The sequence below is a fragment of the Lagopus muta genome, chromosome 6 (genome assembly GCF_023343835.1).
Source record: "Lagopus muta isolate bLagMut1 chromosome 6, bLagMut1 primary, whole genome shotgun sequence".
Lineage (NCBI taxonomy): Eukaryota > Metazoa > Chordata > Aves > Galliformes > Phasianidae > Lagopus > Lagopus muta.
The window spans coordinates 35,174,817-35,198,107 of record NC_064438.1 but is presented as its reverse complement, the minus strand read 5'-3'; the positions used below and the strand labels follow the sequence as shown (position 1 = coordinate 35,198,107).

Sequence of the window (23,291 nt, the reverse complement as noted above, 5' to 3'; positions counted from 1 at the left end):
GTTCCTAGCTCTTTCTAGAAACATGAAATGTGTCAGGCTAACCTTCTTTATAACTAAAACTGGTGTAGAACTAGAACCATATCATAGCATTCACATGTTTAGATATTTACACATGTTTAAAGTGCAAAGGTAGCATCCAACAGTGAAAAGAAGTATACAGCATTAACATTTCTATTAAAGCATTCTCCTTCTTCATTTTGGCTTAAATACCTACTATTACTCAGAATCATTTAAACTTGAAAAAAATGCACAATTAAATTTCTAAAGTTCAAAATAAACATCTTTTCTAAATAAGTTTACACTTTTATTACAAGAGGATGATCTTCTGAGATCATTAATCTACAAGCTGCATAAGGTGTCTGGTGACCAAACTTGAGCAGATTCCTATGTAGATTATGTACTTCACTGCAGAAAGATGAAATATTGTATGTCCTTAAACCAGAAACAGAAACGGCTGCTGGAGACGCCTGAAATCTCTTGAAAAGGCACACTTGCCAAGTTGACATACTAATCATTTCTTACTCAAGCCCTATGGCTCTTTTCACAACATATCAGCATTTACACTGCTGACCTGTTTCTGAACTGTGTTTGGTTGAGGTGTTCAACCAGTTAATAACTGGACATTTCATGTCATGCCAAATTGCTATTTCCAAGTAGATTGGGTTTCTCTCAGTTGTTTTCTAAATGTAACACATTCTCTTGCCTCAATCTATTTTTTAATTATTTTCATCTTAACTATACTCCAGATTACATTCTTTCACCTGTCCAGTGAGAAATTATATTTTTAGAAGGTTGTACTTCTATCTGTGTATATGCAGCCATTTCTTATACCACAAAGATGTCATTTTTGTTCAATTTATAAGGCATTTCAGCATCCAATTTATTACTGTGAGCTCAATGTTTCTGAACGAATAATTTGAACCCTATATGATTGCCAGTTTTCTTAGATAAAAGATTTTCCTAGATAAAAGACGGTTGCATACCAAAAACTTTTGGTTTTAGATAGAGATGTAGATTTTTTACTTTTCTCCTTTAATTGTATTTAATTTCTGGATAGCAATTTGCTGTGAGAAATTGTTCCCCTTTTGATTTTGTATCTAAATGGTCAGAGTGCTATCTCAAGAAAGAAAAATATATGAGACAAACTGTATGACAAAGGTGAAGTTCAGACTGAAAATTTAAGTACACAAAGTACACTACTTGGGTATCATAGAAATTGTTCCCTTTTGGAAGGATTATGTGATCTCCAAACCTTTAACTCTGACCAGTTACATACTCATTCTGTCTCACTACATTACATACAGCTCTTTAAGCCAAGAGAAAGCTCAGGATCACTTTGCTGAGGTTTGATCTAGAACTATTTTAACTAATCTTCTAACTTCCACTTTATTTCGTCTACTAATGCATAATTTAACCTCTACTTCATTTCAATCAACTTTTTTTTCCCCCACATCATACAGATCTATGTTCCTCAGCATATCCGAAGTTTTGTGTTTTTTTTTTTGTTTCACATTTCCCTCTCTTGCCTGTCTTTGATATGCGCTAACACAGGCCAACTAGTAGTCTTTAAGCCAATATAAACTGCAAGAAATAGAACAGTCTCCTTCATTCTCACAAAGCTCCTACAAAACGTCACCACTAGCAGCTTTGTACAGAAATCTCCAAGCCAGTAGAAGTCTTTTCTGCTACAACCTTTTACAGCCTGGAAAAATCCTCCACCAGCACTGCTATCTGGTGCTTCCTTGCCTTTAGTCTTGTGTCAATATTTCTGTGCTGACCACTGTTATACAGAGATATAGAGATATAGAACCTCATTCTGTAATATTCAGAGCAACAGAAAATAGCAAATGAGAAGGTAAATCATCTCCCAACATTCTCTAGCACTCCAACCCATTCTTGTCTATTTTCCACTTTTTTTCATCCTCTTGTCAAGGTGAGGAAATAATAGTTTAAGCATTGATAGAAATTGGATCTACACTCAGTTATGGCCCAGCCAGACAAAGAGCTACATCTAAACAATGTCAGCTTGTACTGTTTATACCTATATAAAACATTCCAAAGTTTTACAAGACTCAAAAATTTGTGTGGTATTTTCTTGTTCTACTTTGATAATTCATATAGTTTGGCCAATTTTAATTTGTAGCAGTAAGTTTGCAGTGTGTAAGTATTAATACTTACTTTCAATACAGAAAATATCTTCTCTTTCTCCATGACACTATTAACTATCATTGAGCCACAGAATGGCTTGGGTTGGAAGGGACATTTAAGATAATCCAGTTAAACTTCCCTCCCTCCCCCCCCACTATAGGCAGGGATACCTCCCTCTAGACTAGGTTGCTCAAAGCCCCATCCAGCCTGGCTTGAATGCTTCCAGGGAGGAGGCATCCACAACCTCACTGGACAACCGATTCCAGGGTCTCACCACCTCACAGTAAAGACTTTCTCCCTAATATTTAGTCTGAATCAACCCTCTTCAGTTTAAAACCATTTCCCCTTGACCTGTCATTACATGCCCTTCTAAGAAGTCCCTCCCCAGCTTTCCTGTAGGCCCCCTTTAGGTACTGGAAGGCCACTATAAGGTCTTCTCAGTCTTCTCTTCTCCAGCTGAAGAGCCCCAGCTCTCTTAGTCTGTCCTCACAGAGGAGGTGCTCCAGCCCTCTGATAATCTTTGCAGCCCTCCTCTGGACCTGCTCCAACAAATCCATGTCCTCTTGTGTTGGGGGCTCCAGAACAGGACACAATACTCCAGGTGGGGTCTCACGAGAGCAGAGCAGAGTGGCAGAATCAGCTCCCTCAACCTGCTAGTCACACTTCTATTGATACACAATTCTTGTACTGCATCCATAATTGCTCATTACTGCAAAACTGTAAATAACTTCCCCTGTTCATTTTGTGCTTTGCCTTAAGAAAAACCTCACAGGGATTTCACAGATGCTGCATGCTGAACATTCATATTTACAATGCATGAAAATCTTTACTCACATGCACTGTGGTAAGCTGTCTCTAGGAGAAAATGAATAGTGGCACTGTCTTGTTATGTTCAATGTAGTAGTTATAGGTAAATCGAAACATCTTCCAAACATGACTAAATATTGTAGTGAAGATGCATAGTGAATTCTCTCTACATTTTGTCTATGTCAAGCTTGATAGAATAACATTGTCCTTCAAAGAGAGTCACAGCTGCAAAACTAATAACAGAAATAACTAAGTACAAGACCCACATGAACAATAGAGAATAAATTCTGATATGGAAGTTTCTTTCAAATTGTGTATTTGCTTCTCTACCTCTTGTATTTGGAAACACCAATACATAAACTGCCTTAAGTGCATAATCACAAGAAAGTGGAAACATCCAGTGCTTCATCACCCTCATTATAAAGAATTTCTTCCTTACATCTAATCAAAATCTACCCTCAATTATTAATAAAAATAGTATATTTTAAAACAAAACAAAAGTTGTTAGGATGAAAGACATTTTTCATTTGCTCACAAGACTGGCAGTGTATCAGGCTTCTTACATTCATAGGCCATGTGTGGTTAGTTTTCTTGTTTATCTTATGTACAGAAAAGCTAATATAATACATCAATTGATTTATTAGCCTGTGGTTTCTCTAACACGGGACTGCCCTTCACATTCATGGAGAGCCTGGGACCATTGTATGGATTAAAGCCAAACCTCACCATTTGCACCATACGTGGCTTTCAGGGAGTTCAGATGGTGCTCCCATTCTAGATTTGCCTTACGTGATCAAGTCTATGCTGATAATGAGGCTGCTGCAATGTGAATAGGACCTAATAGCACTTGAACATTCTACAGATAACTTGGCTCAGGTATCTTAGTACAACTGCACATCCAGTACAGGTATCCTTTCTGAATTATGAGCAGCGCTACACTCCTGGATCCCTAAAGTATGTGGTTTCTTTCTTGTGGCTTGTAACTCTATGCCATCCGCTTGCAAAACAACCATGCATAAACTTCTGGTAGGAATCTCTATCACAGTGGTTACTAATGATAGTGCTCACCACTCAACATCTGAAAAAAAAAAAAAAGTTTTCTGCACTCCAGCACTTCAGCATCCTGTTGCTTTAAAAATTTCTTCAGACAAAAGTAAGTAGATGGGAAGAGAGAACATGGTACATGCAATTAAGACAACTAATGTCTAAGTTATTGTCTATGGTAATATAACCCTATATGGAAGTGTTACAGTTTTTTAACAGTAGAATAGGTGTTGAAGCAAAGAATGCAATTACAAAAGTTATCACTCCTGTATGCAGGAATACATAATGTACCACTCACTGAAGTTCAGATACATAGTTCAATTAATATTACTAATACCCTCCTTCTATCCTTTTCTGACTTTAAAAGCTATTCCATTGTGTTTAATTCCAAATATTTATTCCTTAAGATGAAGTATTTATAACGAAGAAATATCTTTTATAAATATTGAATTTTATTTGAAAATACAGCACATTTTACTTCTAATTGTTTTACAGTTCAAACTGTAAGGTGCGTTCTTTTTTGTTCAAGAATTTTAAAAGCAACTAATTTAAATATGCAAAATTATCTTGAGTTGTTCATACGTGAACTTAAAAGCCATGCAACACAGGAAAATTAAGTAATTATGCCTCCAAGTTATTTACTGCAATTAAGCTCATTTATCATATGCAAATTAGTGCAAACTGGTCTCATTAGTTACTAAATTACTCAATATGAGCTGAACAATGTAGCACTCCAGTTTGTAATGAAAAATCCCTGTAGAGGCAAGCAGTATCAATTAAGCTAATTTGCATATGCAAATATATTCACTAACTTTCCCTTTTCTCTATATTTAGTTCTACATTTCCTGATCATTCCTGATTATGTGAAGAATATGGGGTTATTGACCCTTTTCCACACCTCTTCAGTAGCAATGAAGTTACAGAAAAAATTCAGGGGCCTTATATAAACCAATAATTTTCATTTTTACAACCAGTTTCAATCAAATTTTTGAATAGCAGGTGGAGGAAGTAATACTTTTTTACTGCATTTATTTAATAAATGCTGATACATATGTAAAAATGTAAAACCGAAAATGTATCAAAGTCTATTTTCACTATAACACCACTGTTCTGAAGAAGATAAACGCAGGCTAACCAAAGCACACAATCTGACAAACCAAAAATTTTACCAAAAAATAATTAACATATTGCCATTACCTTCCTCCTTCTTCCCCCCCTATTACAAACATTTCTCTTTTTTCTATTCAGGTGATTTTGCTTGGAAATGCTTAAAAAGTATTCTGCCCTGACTTTGAAGATACTTGTATGACAACATGTAGGTATTCATGTTTTGGGTTGTTTTTTTTTTTCTGTAAACACACGGTGGATAGTTTCCTTGTCTGTAAACCTACCACAGGAATCTGTTCAGTATGACATATAATTGTAATTGGCTATGGCTAGGAATTTTCTGACACAGCTGAGACTTCTTGCTTTTAGAAGTCAGATGTAAAATATTACAAGATGCACCACCATTTCTATTTTAAAATCATCATAAATAAATTACATCCACCTTTATAAGCATGCTTCTCATGTTTGTCAATAAATTTTGAAGTATCAAAATATTAGGAGGATTAGAGAGGCTCCTTAATTTCTCAGCTTACACTTAACCCAGTCTTCAAAATATTAATAGCAAAAGGGATTAAACAAGCTATAGGTTCAACTTCCTCAGATAGCAGACTCCAAAAAAACAGAGGTAGTCACAAGGTATAATTATTCTACAAGGCTGTTTACTTCACTTGCAAACAATACATATCATAATGCTGCTTTGCGAATCGTTTCTATAAGCAGCAAATTAAACAAGAACTTGTTAGAATAGCACTCCATTGCAGAGTCCATCTAGTTGTTGTTATTTTATCTTCTATCTTCCGGAGATTATTTTTCTACCTGTAATGCCTCAAGGCAATTATTCAAAGTTCAGATCCTTTTAAATTGCTGCATTTGAACACAAGACCTAAATTTTCCTTCAAAGTGCTGACTACTCTACTACATAAGAGAAGATTTTGACACACCATGATAAACTTGTGATATTATTAATTCATTTTGTCCTGTATCCATCACCAACAGTCTATTATCTTTTAAATGTCAGAGTGTAAGTTTCTATTATCAATTGGGAGATTAATGGGAGTAATTTGATAAAAGGCACCACCCTCTCTGCAAAGGCAACACCTCAACAGATATTCAGTAAGATGTTGACGGTAATTTTGAATTCTTGAAACATTGAAAATTCTCAGTCTATTTGTTACAGATAAAAGTGCAACATAGATTACTTACAAGCACTATGATAAAGTTACATCCAAAAAACACCCTAATTTATTAGGTATAAGTAGAAAAAAATAAAAACAATAGTGGAATATTTTTTAAACGAGTTTAAACAAGTAATAGAAACACTAAATATTCTTAAATACACAATCAGTGAAAAATTGAAATGTCCAGTAGGTTTCAAGGTGGACAACTTAGTTTTTTTCTTACAACTGAATTATTCATACAGTGTCAAACCTAGTACCTAACAAGTATAAATAAATCAGTCCCAATGAGAGTTTATCTAGATACTTGTTATAATTTATATTGTAATAAGCATACACCTAGGATATATAGTGCATGTCCACATACTCAAAACACAAATGACACAAATTGGAATATCATGAAACCCACATTTATTTATTCTTTTTTTTTCTACATTTACAAGACAACATAACAGCACTTCTGTCTAATATTCAAACAGTGCTGCAGATACTGGTGCATATCTTTGGTACCATATCTATAATACAAATATTTGTTACAGAATCAAAAACTTGAACTATGTCTCTGCCAAGGATGTACAAGTAAGTAAATAACTTCATTCATGATTTTTGCTCCAAAGATAAATTCATTCTAGTGGTTAATTTCATGTTTTCCTAAAATTATCTTTGTTGCCATTCAGCATTTAGTTACTTTAAAAAGATGTAAAAAATCTGACATATTCTGCAGTGCTTTTGAATGCCACAGCTGAAGTAACACAGAGAGAGATAGCTCTCAATCATTTCAAATTAAGTGGAATATTTCTCATGATAATATCCTAATTTACCTCTCAAAAGATAATACACCAAGCAATATATTTGCATAGAGAAGCTGTGTACATTCCTAAATAAGTGCAGTTATTCAATGCTGTAGTTAGAAAAGGCTACATCTAAAGGGTGTTTTTTTAATTTCTATAGTGCTGTGTTTTTGCCTTGCTGACAGAACACTTCACATTCTTAACTGCTTCTGCTCCACTTTTGATTATTGCAAAGTAAGAAGGGTTGTACTAATCCTGACAAAACAAAACATGCACAAGAACATCTCCATCAGGTTACTGGTGGTTTTTTTTTTTTTTTCAGAGTAATCCTCCTGGAATATAGTTACTTGAACAGTGTGACTAAATTCTTTGACAAATATCTCATTAGTTTTTATCTCATAGCTAAGGAAACCAAAGAGGCATGCTGCTGTTCATTTTTCCTCTTTACAGATTGCTGCAGATTTGTGATATATAATCATGACAAATGTGATATCAAAGAGGAAAGCAGTGCTCATAAAACAAAGTGGGGGAAAAACACCCTAAATTTGTACATGACACACAAGGAAAATGAAATAAACAACAAAAAATACTGTTTTATGCACACACACAAAAACATAGAGTCATTCTGCAAGCAGACATGTACTGCACAGTTGAAAATAACATAACATTTATCTACACAATACATGCCCTCCCTCTCCTTAAAACTGTCCCAAGCATGGGCTTTTCTAAAAAGAAAGAAATATGACTTTTTATAAATATTGACACCAACAGTTTTCAAATTATGGGCAGAAATAGGATTGACTAGCTATTTTGACTTTGTCATGGAAAAGCCTTTTTTTTCCTTTTTTTTTTTTTTTTTTACCTGTAAAATATGACTTCCCAAATGAGATTCAAATACTTCAATGGCAAGGGCACTGGGACTTCTCCTGCGTTGGGCACCTATAACTGAATAAAAAACAGTTATGTTGCAAGGTCTGCAAATTCATTTCTAATCCCTGATCACAATATTTCACATTATTGAAATATGTTTTGCATTTTAAATACCAGTGTTAATTTAAAATTTATCTTGCACACAGTAAGTATAACTAGTACATAATTTTCAGTGACTCAGATTTTGAGGATAAAAGGATTCTTTTTGAAAACAAAGAAGGAAAGAAAAAAAAAACATAAAATAAACACCTATTTAAATGTACAAGAACTCTGAAAATGAATAGTTTACTCAAATAGCCCCTGTGGAAGGTTTCTTGTACATATGCTATGACAGCACACAGAAATTACTGAAAAATACTACTGAAAAAAATGCTAACTGTAAATCTAATGAGAACCAAATATTACTTAGGAGTTAAGAAGATACGAGAGAGATTTATCTGAAATGAAGTAAACACCATGTTAAAAAGTCAACACTTGGTAACAGCTGTCTTATCATCACATCTGAGTTGTCAAGCATTCTCCAAAGTACAGGTATGGTATTATTTACAACAAGTACTGTAGTGTTCCAGATACCCATGTTAACTGCTAGAAAAGATACTTGAAACTAGTTTCTACTCTAAAAGATAGAGTGATAGATGGTTGTGTTTTAAAGGCACGCATAACTACACAAGCTGGGAAATCATAAAACTAATCTTTTGTGAAACTCTTCATGCCAGTAGCATAAAGCCAGAAATCAATTCTGAGTAGAGGCAAAAATAAGCATCTACTACTGCAAACTGAGGTTTCTTCTTAGGTCCAATCTATATTTGTCACTTGAGCAGAGAAGAGGACAAAGGGCTGCAGAAAGTTGCCCTTCTTTTTCTGTCTTTGTGACAAAGTCAGGCATATCCATAACAAACAGAAGAGGTCACGTTTTGAAGCGTGTAAAACATTTACATCCAAAAACACTGATGGTCTAAGCCTCTGCAACCTCTTTACAACACACGCTAAGAAAAAGAAAATGCCAAGGGATTCACTAAAACAAGCAGAATGGATAAATGCTGTTACTGAAGACCTAAGCTAACATTCCTGAAAACAATATACAGAGTAACATTTTTTTAGCCCTCTATGATACTGTCTGCCAAATGTTATCAGTAAGATATATGCCAAGTAATGATAGTCATATTGACCTAAGAATGTAATATCTTTCCTTATTGATGCTTCGTGTAATTTCCTTGCAGGAAATTCTAAGCTATTTATACTGAGCAAACAGGTGGCTTCATCGCAAACAGATTCAGGCAATAGCTCATAATTACAAATGGTGACTGCTGTAGACCCAGTATTTTTTTTAAATCCTTTTCTCAGGACATATTTAAGGATACTGATGGTAGCAACATATGAAAACAAGCTTTCTTCAAAACTTCTGCTTTGCAGCACAACTGAAGTTGGTAATACACTTACATGTTGCAGGGATTTTTCAGCTTTAGTCAGTATAGTCGCTGACCAGACACATCAGCATAATATTCTTCTTTTTCTAGTTTTAAGTATTCACTTATTCACTCCTATATTTTTCCATATGTATCTTCTGATCCTAAATAATTTTGCTTCTTTTCACACTATCTCATCTTTTCCAGTTATAATGGTGCCTGCTTTTTACTGTAATGCCTGTTTCATGAAAAATAGTCAGAGCACATCAAATTTTCTAGCAACTAAGGCTTTTAAAAAATTATTTTTGCAGACACAGACTTAAAGATGAGCCTTCTTTCCTCCTTAATAAGCCTCCAGACATATTATCAAAGGCTTGCATGCACAGGAGTTGTAACTCTTATTTCTAACAGAAGCTTTAGGTTTAGTTATGGGACTAAACAAAATATATGGCATTGTAAAGATTATCAGTGTCCCCATTGTTATGGACTGGCTCTGCAAGCTTTTTATTTAATGTAATTTCATTTATAATCAGCTGATAACAAAAAAGAAATTCTCAGTTCTGGACTGTCAGGCATTGCTTCACAGTTGTCTCCATAGGAGCATTACAATAAGCAAAAACAACCTCTGAAAGAACAGCTAACTGTGCTCAAATCCTTTAGGTCTTTTCATTCTTCCATCTAGACTGTGTTATGGTTTCCACACATTTTCTGAACACATCTCCACTTGCAATTTGTCTCCCATTTCATTTTCTGTTTCCTGCACTATATCACTCCTTTACAATCCACTGCCTTTTAAAGTGTATCCATTACATACAGAATATTGCTTCCAGTTCTATGTTAATTGCATTTTTTTGCATGAGAGTATAATAACTTGAATAAAAAGCATGAAGACTGTATAACACATTAAAACAGTATCTTAACTTTGAATTATATTTGCAAGTAAGTTGTCTGTTTCTTGTACTTGGGATGCTCTGAGTTCTACAGCTCAAATAAAACCACTTCAAGGTCAGTGAGTTAAATAGTAAGCACAAGAGGGCTGGATCTCAGCTTTAACATTTGTCAGTTAAATCCTCTATTGATGTCTGTATCCTAGTAGCTGGTATACATGTACACAAATATCTTTCAATACTTTCAAGCCATTCAGATCATTGACATTTTTATAGCAGTAGAACCTCTTGATTTACATGTCTTGCACTTGCTCAGGCTTTGTGGGGTTATAATGACAGTTCCTAATTTTACAGCCAGCATAAATACATTAAGCAGAAAACCATTATGCTTCTGGTAGCCATACTGCAATTCTTTTTTTGGAAACCAAATAGATGTTAAATATGCACTTCATGGATTGCATTCATTTCCTAACTATCATCCTGCATATTTTGAGGACTGAGACAAGAATACTGAGATAAATCCAGAATAAGGAAAAAAAACGTATTTTTTTTCATTGTTTGACTTCATTGCCTATTTTTTTTTTTTTTTACTTATTTAAGCTTCAAAGATTTCTTGATATCTGTATCAGAAAAATACCACTTTGAGTATACAAGTGCATGTTGCGTTGATGTGTTTCAAAAATAGGGCAATCTCACAGACCAATCACAGCACAAGGCCTCTTATTTGTACTGAATAGTTCGTTGACACAGCAGTAGATAAAAGGAAGACATGGACTGAAATGCTTGGATTAAAAAAACAGGCCAGAATTTTACTTTCCTATAAAATTTCAAAATAAACACTAAACTGGCTTCCATTGTATAAGCCACAGCCAGTCATTTCTAAATCTCTCACCCTTTGAATGGAACCATCAGCAGCCACAGTTTAGCTGCTCACAGAAAAGTTGGAAAGCAATGGATTTGGAGTTTATATCAGAACATCTATGGCCTTCTATGATGGTGTGATGACACTAGTGGACAAAGGAGAAGCAATGATGTCTACCTGGACTTGTGCAAGGCCTTTGACATGTTTTCGCACCACATTCTTATCTCTAAATTGAAGAAATACAGATTTGAAGGCCAGGCTATTCAGTGGATAAAGAGTTGGTTGAATGGTCAGAGCCAGAGGGCTGCAGTCAATGGATCTGTGTCCAAGTAGAAGCCAGTCCTAAGTGATGCCTATTTTGGGACCAGTGTTGTTCAACATCTTTGTCAATGACACAGGCAGTACTCTCAGAGAGCTTGCTGATAACATCAAGCTGACTGGTGCAGTTGATATGAAATGAGGAAGGGATGTCAACCAGAGGGAACTGGACTGGCAATCCTTCCAAGTTTCTCTTATTTTGGTAATACAAACAAAATAGGCTTTTTCAGGTGGACATATTTTCTGCCGTCTATATTCCATCATATTTAAGTGATAATGGCTTGAATGTACAATTGTTGGGGTTGAACAAATAGTTGGCTGAAGCAATATTGCCATCAAGTATTGACTACTAATAATTACATGAAAATAGAAATAAGGTTGTCAAAATGTAATTTGTTGTGCTGGAGCACAGGAACATTCGTTGAAATCTTTTCCTTTCCATGGCGTTGGAACAAAACTTTTACTATCGAAATTGACACAACTAACATGTCTATTGCTGGCAAAGGATTATTCTTTAACAAGCTATTAATAAGAAAAAAGAACATGGATTGCCTAACAAAGATTTCTATGTATCCCAATGTGAGAGGATTTCCTCTTAATCTCAGTTCTAAGCCACTAGTACACAGAATGAACTGACTGGTGTCCACTATGACCTCCTCCTAGTGAATCACAGAATCACAGAATTGCTTGGGTTGAAAAGGACCTCAAGGATAATCAAGCCCTTACCCCCCTGCCGCAGCAGGCCCACCAACCTCCATATCTAATACTTGACCAGGCTGACCACGACTTGAACACCTCCAGGGACAGGGCATCCACAACCTCTCTGGGCAGCCTGTTCCAGCACCTCATCACTCTCTTGGTAAAGATCTTCCCTCTGATATCCAACCTAAATCTTCCCTCCTTCAATTTAAAACCATTTTCCTTTGTCCTACCCTTGTAAAGAATTGACTCCCCACCTGTTTATAGGCTCCCTTTAGGTACTGGAAGGCTGCAATGAAGTCACCCTGCAGCCTTCTTTCTCCAGGTTGAACAAGCCCGGCTCCCCCAGCCTGTATTTGTAGAGGAGGTGCTCCAGCTGATTATCTTCGTTGCCCTCTTCCGGACCTCTCCAACAGCTCTCTGTCTTTCCAGTACTGGAAGCCCCAGACCTGGACACAGTACTCCAGATGGGACCTCAGGAGGGTAGAGTAGAGAGGGACAAATATCGCCTTGTCCCTGCTGGCCATCCCTGTTCTGATGGAACCCAGGATACCATTTACTTTCTGAGCTGCAAGAGCATGCTGTTGGCTCACGTTTGGTTTTTCATCCACCAGGAACTGAACTGAACCGAACCACTGCCAGTATGTCAGACCTTAGTTAGTAAAGCTGAAAGTTCATAAATATCCCATTAAAAAGGTATATTATGATCTATTCACAAAATATGTAAGCATATCAGGCAAACTCCATATCTTCACATAGCACTGTCTAATATTTCTCCCTATAGGTATCAAAAAAATACATGATAATTTCACATACGACTGCATAATGAAACAGAAATAGAGTTGTCTGAACCAATTTAGATAACTGTAGGTGCAAAGCAATGTATAGTTTGAGTGTGGATATAATTGCGTGTTCTTTTACAGAATTCAATTTTTTTTCTAAAGTAGAGAATTTCAATACACTTTTGAATACATTTACCTTGTAAAGTAAATTCTACATGAAGATTTATCTTTTGCTGTTTCAAGAAACAACAAATTGCTTATGAAAGAACAGTGCGTGTGAACATGATAATCAGGGTAGTTATACAGGAAGAGGTAAGATGCCATCTTAAACCTTGGGACTTTTGAGCAAGACGTAACAAATAACTTGGAAATACTTAAAAACAGTGTTTTAGAAGGGAAAGGCACAATGACAGAGGGCGACACTGAACAACAGAAGATGCACTGTGAAGGAAGGAGAATATGCAACCAACATTAGGCTCATGAGGAAAGGCTATTATTTATGTATGTTGAAATCCACAGAAGCAGTTCATTGCTTTTAATTCTTTTACTTAACACACTGTTATGGATATCTTTTCCATTGATTGTTCTTTGCTATCCTATTTATGACTGATTTTAAGCTTTGAAAGAAATTTCTATTAAGAATCAGTTCTCATGCCTGACACATATGTTCAAGGCATAAGGTTGTAGATGGTACATACTTAGATCCTGATAAAAACTGAGATCAGTGACAGGCAATCATCATGATGTAAGCAGAAACTCTGCCCTCTGAGTTGGAAAATGTATTCAAAAGAAAGTAAATGATGTCACCAGTCTACCTCACAGGGAGCCATCATGGGATCCAAAATTTAGGTCCCTTGTAACAGCCACCCTCACAGATGGGAAGAAGAAATAAATTTCAGATGGATTTGTAACATATGTGGAAAAGTATTTTATCTTGGTTTAGTAAAGCTAAGGGAATCATTAATGCTATGCCATTACCAACTAAGTATCACAGCAATAAAGTACCAGAACAAATCTGTCACAAAGGACTTTGTGTAAGATGCATAATTCAGAATATGATAATCAACTTACAAAGCTAACAATGGCATTTCAAATCTATTTTTTGTGTACGTGAATATCTGTTATTCTAAATGTCCATCTTCTGGTCACTGGTATACAGCATGTATTCATTACTCAAGAAACCTCAGCTAAGAAAGTAAGACAAACCTTTCCATTGAATAACTAAGTATGGTTAATTCAAGAAAATGTTACCTAACACAATTAAAGGTATGTTATTTATTTCAAGTAGTTTATCTATGTTGTTTCATCAAAAACTCAAGGAGTTAAAATATTTTTTAGCAAAATTTGTTTTTCAAAGTGAAGTTAATATTTTTAAATTAAAAAAAACACAACAGCTTTTATTGTAGCTTATTTTGTTTTCTATAACATAAAACTGACCAAATTAATATGCCAGAAATGTACAAAGCACTCTATCACTTTTTCATTGTACTGTAATCAAAAGATTTGAATATGCATTTCCCAACAATAGTGTGCCCTTTCCCCAGAAAAGATACTGAATGAATGGAAGAAAAGTAAGTAGAGAAATAGCTTTCATTGCAAGTTTTCATCTATTTTATGCACATGTTCCCTCTCTAATAATTTTTATCTATTTTATAGGTCTGCTTCTTCCCAAAAGATCTGTTCTTTTGGGGATGGGGTGGAGAAGATGAGATTTCTCAGATCCTAAACATCTCTCTCTTTTCTGAACTTCTTAGAATTAAAAACTCCAAGATTGAAAGTTCAACACACCTTAAAAATAAGTATATTCAAGATTTTATATTCTCTATTTGATAACTCAAATTGCATTGTTTGTTGATCAGAAGTACTTATTTGTACATTTTAAGAGTTTATTCCAGTTTTATTTTATTTTATTTTATTTTATTTTATTTTATTTTGCTGTTAAGTATGAGGCTTTGCTGTGCAAGAATTTCTAGTCATCTAAGGAAGGAGAGTTCTCCATTTGTGGCTGGGGGAGGGAGCACTGGCCTTTCTTCCGCACTGTAGTAGTTACTATAGGAACTATTGTGCCTCCTTCAAAAGGGCTACAGACAGGGTGATTAAAATTCTTCATGGGAGAACCCTCTCTCTTATCCTTGACAATGAAATTCTTCAGGGAGAAGGCTAAGCCTCCAGTTCAAGAATGGCAGCACCTGAGGGAGTGATGTGGCAGAGAGAATCACCACTGCTTTAAATTGAAGCACAGGGGAAAAAATACAAGGGCTGGTGCTCTTGCATTAATTTTCTTCTCCCAGGAAATACAGAAACAGTGGAAAAAACTCCTGAAAAACAGAAAGAATGACTACATGCATCTTTCACCATATAGAGGACAACAGTATAAAGATCACATAATTTTTATTACCACCAATAGAAGGAGAAGCAAAATAACTGACCAATCCAAAAAAACAAGAGTAGCTATTAGCACTCACTCTAGCCATTAAATGATCTGTAAGGCAGCAAAGCACACCTTGGCATTGAGCGGAGCAACATCCATCTCTAACAGAATTGAATTAGAGCCACCTCCCAGCATCAAATTCATTTTACACTCATTGTACAATTGTTTACAACACTAACATTTGCTCCCAAAAATCTAGGAAAAAATTATACAGAATGATAGTATACAAATTGTGATCCTATAACAGACAGTATAATGTACTGCCACAAGTAGATACAACATGAAGGAAGTAACTCCACCTATTTTTCATTCCTAGGTCATTAGAATCATATAATAGTCATAAGGCCGGAAAAGACCACTGAAATCATCTAGTCCAATCCATTACCACCATGCACATTAAGCTATGTTCCTCGGTGCCAAATCTACCTTTGTCTTGAAAACTCTCAGGGATGATGACACCACTTCCCTGGGCAACCTGTTCCAATGCATTACTGCTCTTCCTGAGAAGAAATTTTTCCTGATATCCAACTTGAATTTCCCTGGCACAACTTAAGGCCATTACCCCTTGTCCTATCACTAGCTACCTTGGAAAAGAGGCCAACACTCACCCTCTACAACCACCTATGAGATGGTTGTAGAAAGTGATAAGGTCACCCTTGAGCCTCCTCTTCTCCAGACTGAACAATCCCAGTTCTCTCAGTCACTCCTCTCATATAATTTGTGCTCCAAGCCCTCCACCAGCTTCATTGTCCTTCTCTGGGCAGAATGAAAGAGAATAGAAAAGTTTAGTTAGAAGGAATCAACAACGATCATCAGATCCAATTGCGATATTACAGTTTTAAAGAAAAGTGGTACACTTAGTCACAAATAAGGGGCAATGAGAGAAGTACAAAAGACATTTTGAAAACAGTAGAATATTTTGATGAAACAGTTGAGAAAGTGCTGCAAAATACATCTACAAGAAAAGGATCTTGTATGTGTTACTGTAGCTTTAAAGTAATTTGTTTCAATAATTTAAGCAAGAATATAAACCCAGAAAATCTAATTGCTTAGAGTGGAGAGGAGAAAAAGTCTGCAAAATACTGAAGAAGAACAGAGGTGCAAGGCAAGGGAGAGGTGTAAATTGAGGGGTTAAAAACTTAGAAATATAGCAGTGGTTCAGATAGAAGTCCACACTGTGAGTGAGACTTAACTCTATCAATGGAAAAAATGGATAAACATTAAGACAGCACATTGAAATTTCTTAAATTACCAGTTATGTCCAAAATTAATAATATGTATAGTTTACTTTTCCAGATATAACAAGGTGATGCTTATTGGGGTGATAATCCTATTGTCTTATTTCTTAACTAGCATTAAAATTCCTCTGGCAAGAAATCTGCTGTCACCCCTTTCCAGCTTTGGTGCTAAGGAAATGGTTAGTGTCACTGATTCTGTTCTCAGGAGGAGGACAGGGTATTAACATCAAGTCAGAACAGTGTTATATAGCGTCAGACTATACTTGCTGGTAAAACTAAGAGGCCTACATCTGTTGTCTTGCCTTTTTTTTTTTCTTTTTTTTTTTTTCCAGCCTGATCCCCAAGGTTCATGTTATGACATTTGTAACATCTGCTACAAATGTGGAGGTAAGTCAGGCACAACCTTATTACTTCCAATCTAACGCTCCATCCATCCACAGGGCTTTCATATGCCACTAGTATGTCAAGAGGACCAAAAACTGTTCGATTTACGTGAAGCAAGGTATAATGTATCTCTGAGAGTCAAGAACAAGAAATCTTTCTTTGTTATGCCTACCCTATTTTTGTTGTCTTAAATTTTGGCAGTGTTATTTCAGAATCTTCTGTGAGCAAAACAGGCAAGCTGCTCCTCCTCAGAGCCAATACAATTGCCTTTTTATGCCTTAGACAGTGGCGTGCTACAAATCTGCAAGCTGTGTTTCCCATCATCCTTGATTTTTACTAACACTAAAACACATCCAGATTCCCCAACTATTACCTTCTTGCACAGAGGTCTGCTTTCTTGCCTGCTCTTTTTCTTCATTTCTTTCCTTCCCATTATGTTGGACTTCCTACATCATTTTATGGACAAAGATAACTTTTTTCATTACTAACTGGAAACATGCAACTTTGGCAGACAAAAACATGGTAATAACAACAACAAAATAATGGAATAAGGATAACAAATAACAAGAGGCTTTACAACAAGTATTCTTTCCATTAGCTTCTCATTATTATCAGTGGAGTAACAGATGCAGACGTTTACTGATATATCCACAATACTTGACGATTTAAATACTTAATTGTTAAAGGCCTAAGATATAACATGCTACCAGGGCTGTCACTGCAAAGTGTAATGCTAAGGCTAAGCATTTCACATCTGTTTGCAGAAGAAGCCATTCATTTGCTAGATGGCTACAAACGTCTCCTGAATTTTCCTAAGAAATATGTATAACCTCTTCTGATACCAAATTGAAAGTTTTAGATGTTATTGAACTAGGTAATGCACTTAACATTCAGTACAAAGCACTGAAAAACAACAAATTTTGTATGTGAAACTGATGCAAGTAGTTCTATTTTTTAGACATCTGCACTTTTAGTATGTTTGCTTTTTTCTGTCATACTATCAAAGCGTAAGTAAAAGGAAGCTACCCAGAGAAGAAGCGATTGGAAAACAATAAATCTCCTTACTTTACATGAAAACCAAAAATTAGGAAATACCTCACACTGCTATTGGCAGATATAGGAGTCATCTTCAATATTAGCATGAAAAATCTAACTATGAGATTACCCGGTAACTGGCTAATGCACCATCATTCTACTGAAATATGTGATACACTGAAAAGAATCAAAGTGCACAACTATTCAGTTATTTCTGATTCTGAGGTGGTATGTAGGGCTTTATTACTTTTTCATATAGAAATAGTACAAGTAGGAGGTGGATTTGCTTTATGCTGTGTGCCTCTTTTATTTTCATGATTCAGTCATAAAAAGATACAATGAAGATTTATAAAATAGTGAAATTTGGTAAGTGAAACCCAGTAATAAGTGAAGCTGGGTAAGTAAGATTGAAGTAAAACTTCAATCAATCTCCGTTTGCAGGGAAGAAGTCTGTATCAGTTGTGCAATTAACTTAGGATTTTGGCAAGAACCAACTCTGTCACTAATCAGTTATTTTTCTTTGTCTTTCAGCTGCTGCTTCTTTCTGTTCATAGAACACTGGAAGAAAATGCAGTTTCCATGGAAAATTTGGTGATTTCAAAAACTAACTAAAGAATACAAGATTACTAAAACCAGCCATAATATATTTTAAAAATGCTTGAAATTTACTGCAAAAGGTTGTTAGTTTCTCACAGGAAAAAAATAGAATTTTTCACAGAGGTGTTATAAGTACTATCATAGTATTTAAGAATTGCTGAGGACTGAAAAATGAACAAATACGAGCTATACTGGTGATCTCCCATTTCTAACTAAGTGGTCTTCAAGAGAAGTGGTCTTACACATCAGAATAGTGGTTAAGACCTTAGAACTGGAAAATGGAGCTGCTTCTTTTTAAAGCACTGTTTCTTATAAAAGAATTTGGGTCGATCCAAATCCCGAAAGACTTTCTGTCACTTCTGATAGGGATCTTAATTTGAAATAAAAGAGGTGTGTTACCATTTCTAAGAGTATCTTTCAGCAGTTTTTAAGAAAACAATTTCTTGGAGATCCCAGTGAGAAGTATAGTTAAATCTTTATTAGAAGTAGTGATGTGGTCTTTAAGTCTTTGCTAAGATTAAAAAAAACCCCATACAGTTGATGCATGAATGATCTTGAAAATAACAGGGAGAGGAAGTTAACATTTTGTGCTGTTATTACTGGCTCCAACAAAAGACTGGTGTTTCCTTTTTTATGGGCATTAGGATCTTTGAAAATATTCACGTGAGGAAAGACCAGTTTCCTTTTTCTTTGGAGAGTGCCTACCAGGGAAGAGTACAGAAGAGAGAGTATAGAAGGCAGCCAAAATAGTTATGGTAATAAGAATGATGTAAACAGGAAGGAAATTCTCTATAGCCAGAGAGAACATTGCATATAGGCACATTCACTTCAGCAGAGCTGCATTCATTAGCATCAGGATTTAATTTAGCTCAAGATTCTTTCCTTCAGTGAGGGGAAAATATTCCATTTATTTCATTATGGCACAGGTAGGATTCACACTTGTTACCTGCAGAAAAGTCTCTTGGGCTGTAAGACACACATGAACATCTTACATATCAAGTTTAGTGACTTATTCTAGCCAGATATTTTGGTATTCTTTAGCAAATGAACTTAGAAGCATCAAAATTTATTCCTCACACAATATTTGAATTAGACATGGACACAGATGGTTATCTCAACTATAGGGGCACAGTTTCAGTTTGCAATATAACACTCCAAGTCTTTAAATCTTCCTCACTTTTTGTGAGCACTGATAAATATATCTTTTTTTTTTCCTTGAACTGTACAATTATAGTGATAACGTGTTGCATTTAGATAGTGTCTTAACAATTCTATTTTATTATACATCCACTGAACACAAAGTAATGCATTTGCTTTAAATTAAGAAAAAAAAACAAAAACAACATAATTTGCTTGATGGAGCAGTTCAGCACTGTGAGCTTTTAGTGAAATAATTTTTGAAATTCTGTTCAAATTTTGTTGCATTCCAACATTTCCTTCCAATGTTTAAACATATTACTTCCTGTGCTGCCTCACTGCAACTGAAGAACTAGATTTTTACAACTATATAATTTGCAACTGAAGTTCATTCATTTAAATAGAAAAAAACCTTTAAGCATTCTGTAAAAAGAACCCTAATGAGTAATACCTGACAGTTTATCTATTTTTATTATTTTTTAGTAAACCCTTGGAAGAAGGTTTGTTTCTGACATTTTTCATTATGACTGTGCTAGCTTAAGGGATAATTTTGGATAATTTTAAATTGTCTGCTGTGCATCCAACAACATCTTCTTTTGTTAATAATACCTGAAAATCTGAGAAATTTAGAACAACAACAACAAAAAATGCATTTGCAGTCAACAACATTGCAGGAGGACAAGGCAGAAATGTGCCAAGTTATTTTTCATGAACACTGACCGAAGTCTTTCAACACAAAGGCTTCACCTTTATGTGAAGTACCCCTACATGTGAAGTACAGTACTGTTCCAAGATACATTCTAGCCCTCTGCACAAATAAGATGGAGAGTGCACTAGAGCTGCTAAGACAAAAATTAATTATTGAGCCTAAATCCCAACTTTTCCAAAACTTTTTCTCAAAATATTCTTAATTTTTCTCAAAATATTCAAAATTCCCTGAGAAGTATTCTTACATAATAATGTCTCATTCTACAGGAAAGCACTCTGGTTTCAGCTGGAATAGAAATGATTTTTCCTTCATGTCTGGCATGAAAAGATGTTTCAGTTTCTCAGTTTCTCACACTGTCCTGCAATCCTGCCATTGAGTTGGGCTGAGGGAGCACTAGGAGTTGGGAGAGGACAGAACAGGTCAGTTTACTGACCATAGGGATATTCCATATCATATGATATCATGTGAAAAAAAAAATCTTGAAAACAGTAGGGAGTTGGCAGGCAGGCAGCTGCTGTTCAGGGACTGGCAGGACATGAATCAGAGGGTGGTGAGCAATGTGCATCACCTGTTTTGTATGTGTCTATATGTATATATATATATATTCATAATACATACACACACAGACATAAAACAATGAGTTTTTTCATCTTCCTTTTCCTGTCTTAGTAAATAGTTTTTATTCCAACTCACAGCTACCTTTGTGCTCTTTTCCGATTTAGTCCCCCATCCCACTGGGAGGTGAGAAAATGAGCAAACAACTGTGTGGCGCTCAGCTGTCTGTCAGGTTAGACCACAACAAAGAGAAAGAAGCTGAGGAATAAAGACACATCTTCATTGCTGAAAGAGTGCTGTAATTGAATGCACATAGATAGATGTCATAGAATCATAGCATAGCCTGGGTTGAAAAGGACCATAATGATAATCTAGTTTCAACCCCGCTGCTACGTGCAGGGTCGCCAGCCACTACACCAGGCTGCCCAGAGCCACATCCAACCTGGCCTTGAATGCCTCCACAGATGGGGCATCCACCACCTTCTTGAGCAACCTGTTGCAGTGTGTCAAAACCCTCTATGTGAAAAACCTTCTCCTAATATCTAACCTAAACCTCTTCTGTCTAGGTTTAAAACTATTCTCCCTTGTCCTATCAATATCCTCCCTCGTAAACATGTCTTCTGAAAATAAAGGCCTATTTTTGCAAGTGATGACTTCAGAAAAAAATAATTTCTTTACAGATAAGAGAAATAATAGATAGCAAGAAGAATAGATTGAAAATGAAAAAGCACTTATAATAAAGACAGAAAATTGAAGAATGCAGGGAAGAACTAGGAATACTCTAAACAGAATTCTGAAGCTGTGTCTTTTTTTTGAACCACGATACATAATACTGGGTTAACTGTATGCCTGTATAGTCACATTATGGAAATGTGAACTAGGTGAAAAAAGGTTAATGTGGCCACTGCTAATAGCCTAGCTGTGCTAACACAGAGTATAAAACTTTCTTAAGAAGCAACATGTAATAACTTTTTCTTCACTATGTTAATACAACAGAGTTGCTTATAATCCCTTGGCTAGTTTGTATTTCTGTGTAAACTTGATCTGTCTAAAAAGAATTGTTAATTAATTCTTAATTAATTTGTAAAGAGATAATGAGGAAAAGACCATTGCACAAAAAATCCTGGAAAGGACTAAGTATACTCCTTTTCTATCCCATATTTTTTTTCTTTTACCTTGTTGTAACTCATCTCTTCTAACATTCCTTCTCTCTTCCGTTAATTTTCCTATTTGACACTAGCTATTTGAATTGGCGCTTTCAAACCCACACAAGTTCCTTAAGGAGAAAAGTTTACTATGATCATAGGACCTAAAGTGTGAGGTGAAATGGGACCACTTTCTCAGGCATGTGAAGCTCCAGAAAACAAGAGTGCTGGGAATGAAAATACTGAAGCTGCTGAACTTCTCTCACTAATCATGTACATGTACAAACAAACACACATCCCTCTGCTCAGCAAGCCCTTGGGTGTTATTCCAAAAAGCCCTATCCCACAAGGAATTTCTAAACCATCATAGGTTTCATTAAATTCACACAGCAGAGAACCTACTATTCACTCCTCCAAAATTTAAAGGACTTATCATCAAAGGGGAGGTAGACGCTTCTGTAATTTTGTTATTGATACTGAAGCCCCAGAGGGTTGTGATCTACCCTCATTTTCAGATTAATTACTTTAAAAAAATAAATATTATCTGCAAGTGGGTTGCATAGATATTTAACCTCACTGTCAGACAGTGCTGGTTAGACTACTGCATTCATCATCAGAGAGCTACAAATAACTCAGAACATGGTGCTTTCACAACACTAGTTTTTAAATGCATCTTCACTGAATCCTTATTATAGATACAGAGGATGGACTGCAAGATGAAAATTTCTCACAACAATTTCTGATTTTCGCTACTATATTATATTGTCCTGACAATATTCACTGTTTGGAGTCAATGTAAGTATTTCTGTACTCTGGTGAATACTTGTCAGAACTCATTAATTAGAAAATGCTTTTTATGACACTGTAGCAGCAAGAACTCTAAACAGAAAGCTTGCTATGGTCAACAAAATGTCATGTCATCCACCAAAGCACTCATTTTTATTTCTTCCTCTGGAACCTCACAAATAACGAGAGGCAGCATTAGAGTATGACTTCAGTAGTGCTTGAGTGGCACTTGAGTGCAAGTTTGCAGATGAAACCAAGCTGAGCGGTGCAGCTGATACAGGAGAAGGAAGGGATGCCATCCAGAGAGACCTGACAGGC

The 23,291-nt window shown here is 35.6% G+C and overlaps 1 protein-coding gene across 6 annotated transcripts in view; it reads right to left on the bottom strand.

Moving 5' to 3' along the window:
- Positions 1–23,291, bottom strand: part of NPAS3 (neuronal PAS domain protein 3) — a 598,518-nt gene that overhangs the window by 295,137 nt on the left and 280,090 nt on the right. For all 6 annotated transcript variants that reach the window (XM_048949919.1, XM_048949921.1, XM_048949920.1 and 3 more), the window contains one exon: positions 7,935–8,017. In XM_048949919.1, coding sequence (XP_048805876.1) covers positions 7,935–8,017 — 83 coding nt within the window. The remainder of the gene's footprint in view (positions 1–7,934; positions 8,018–23,291) is intronic.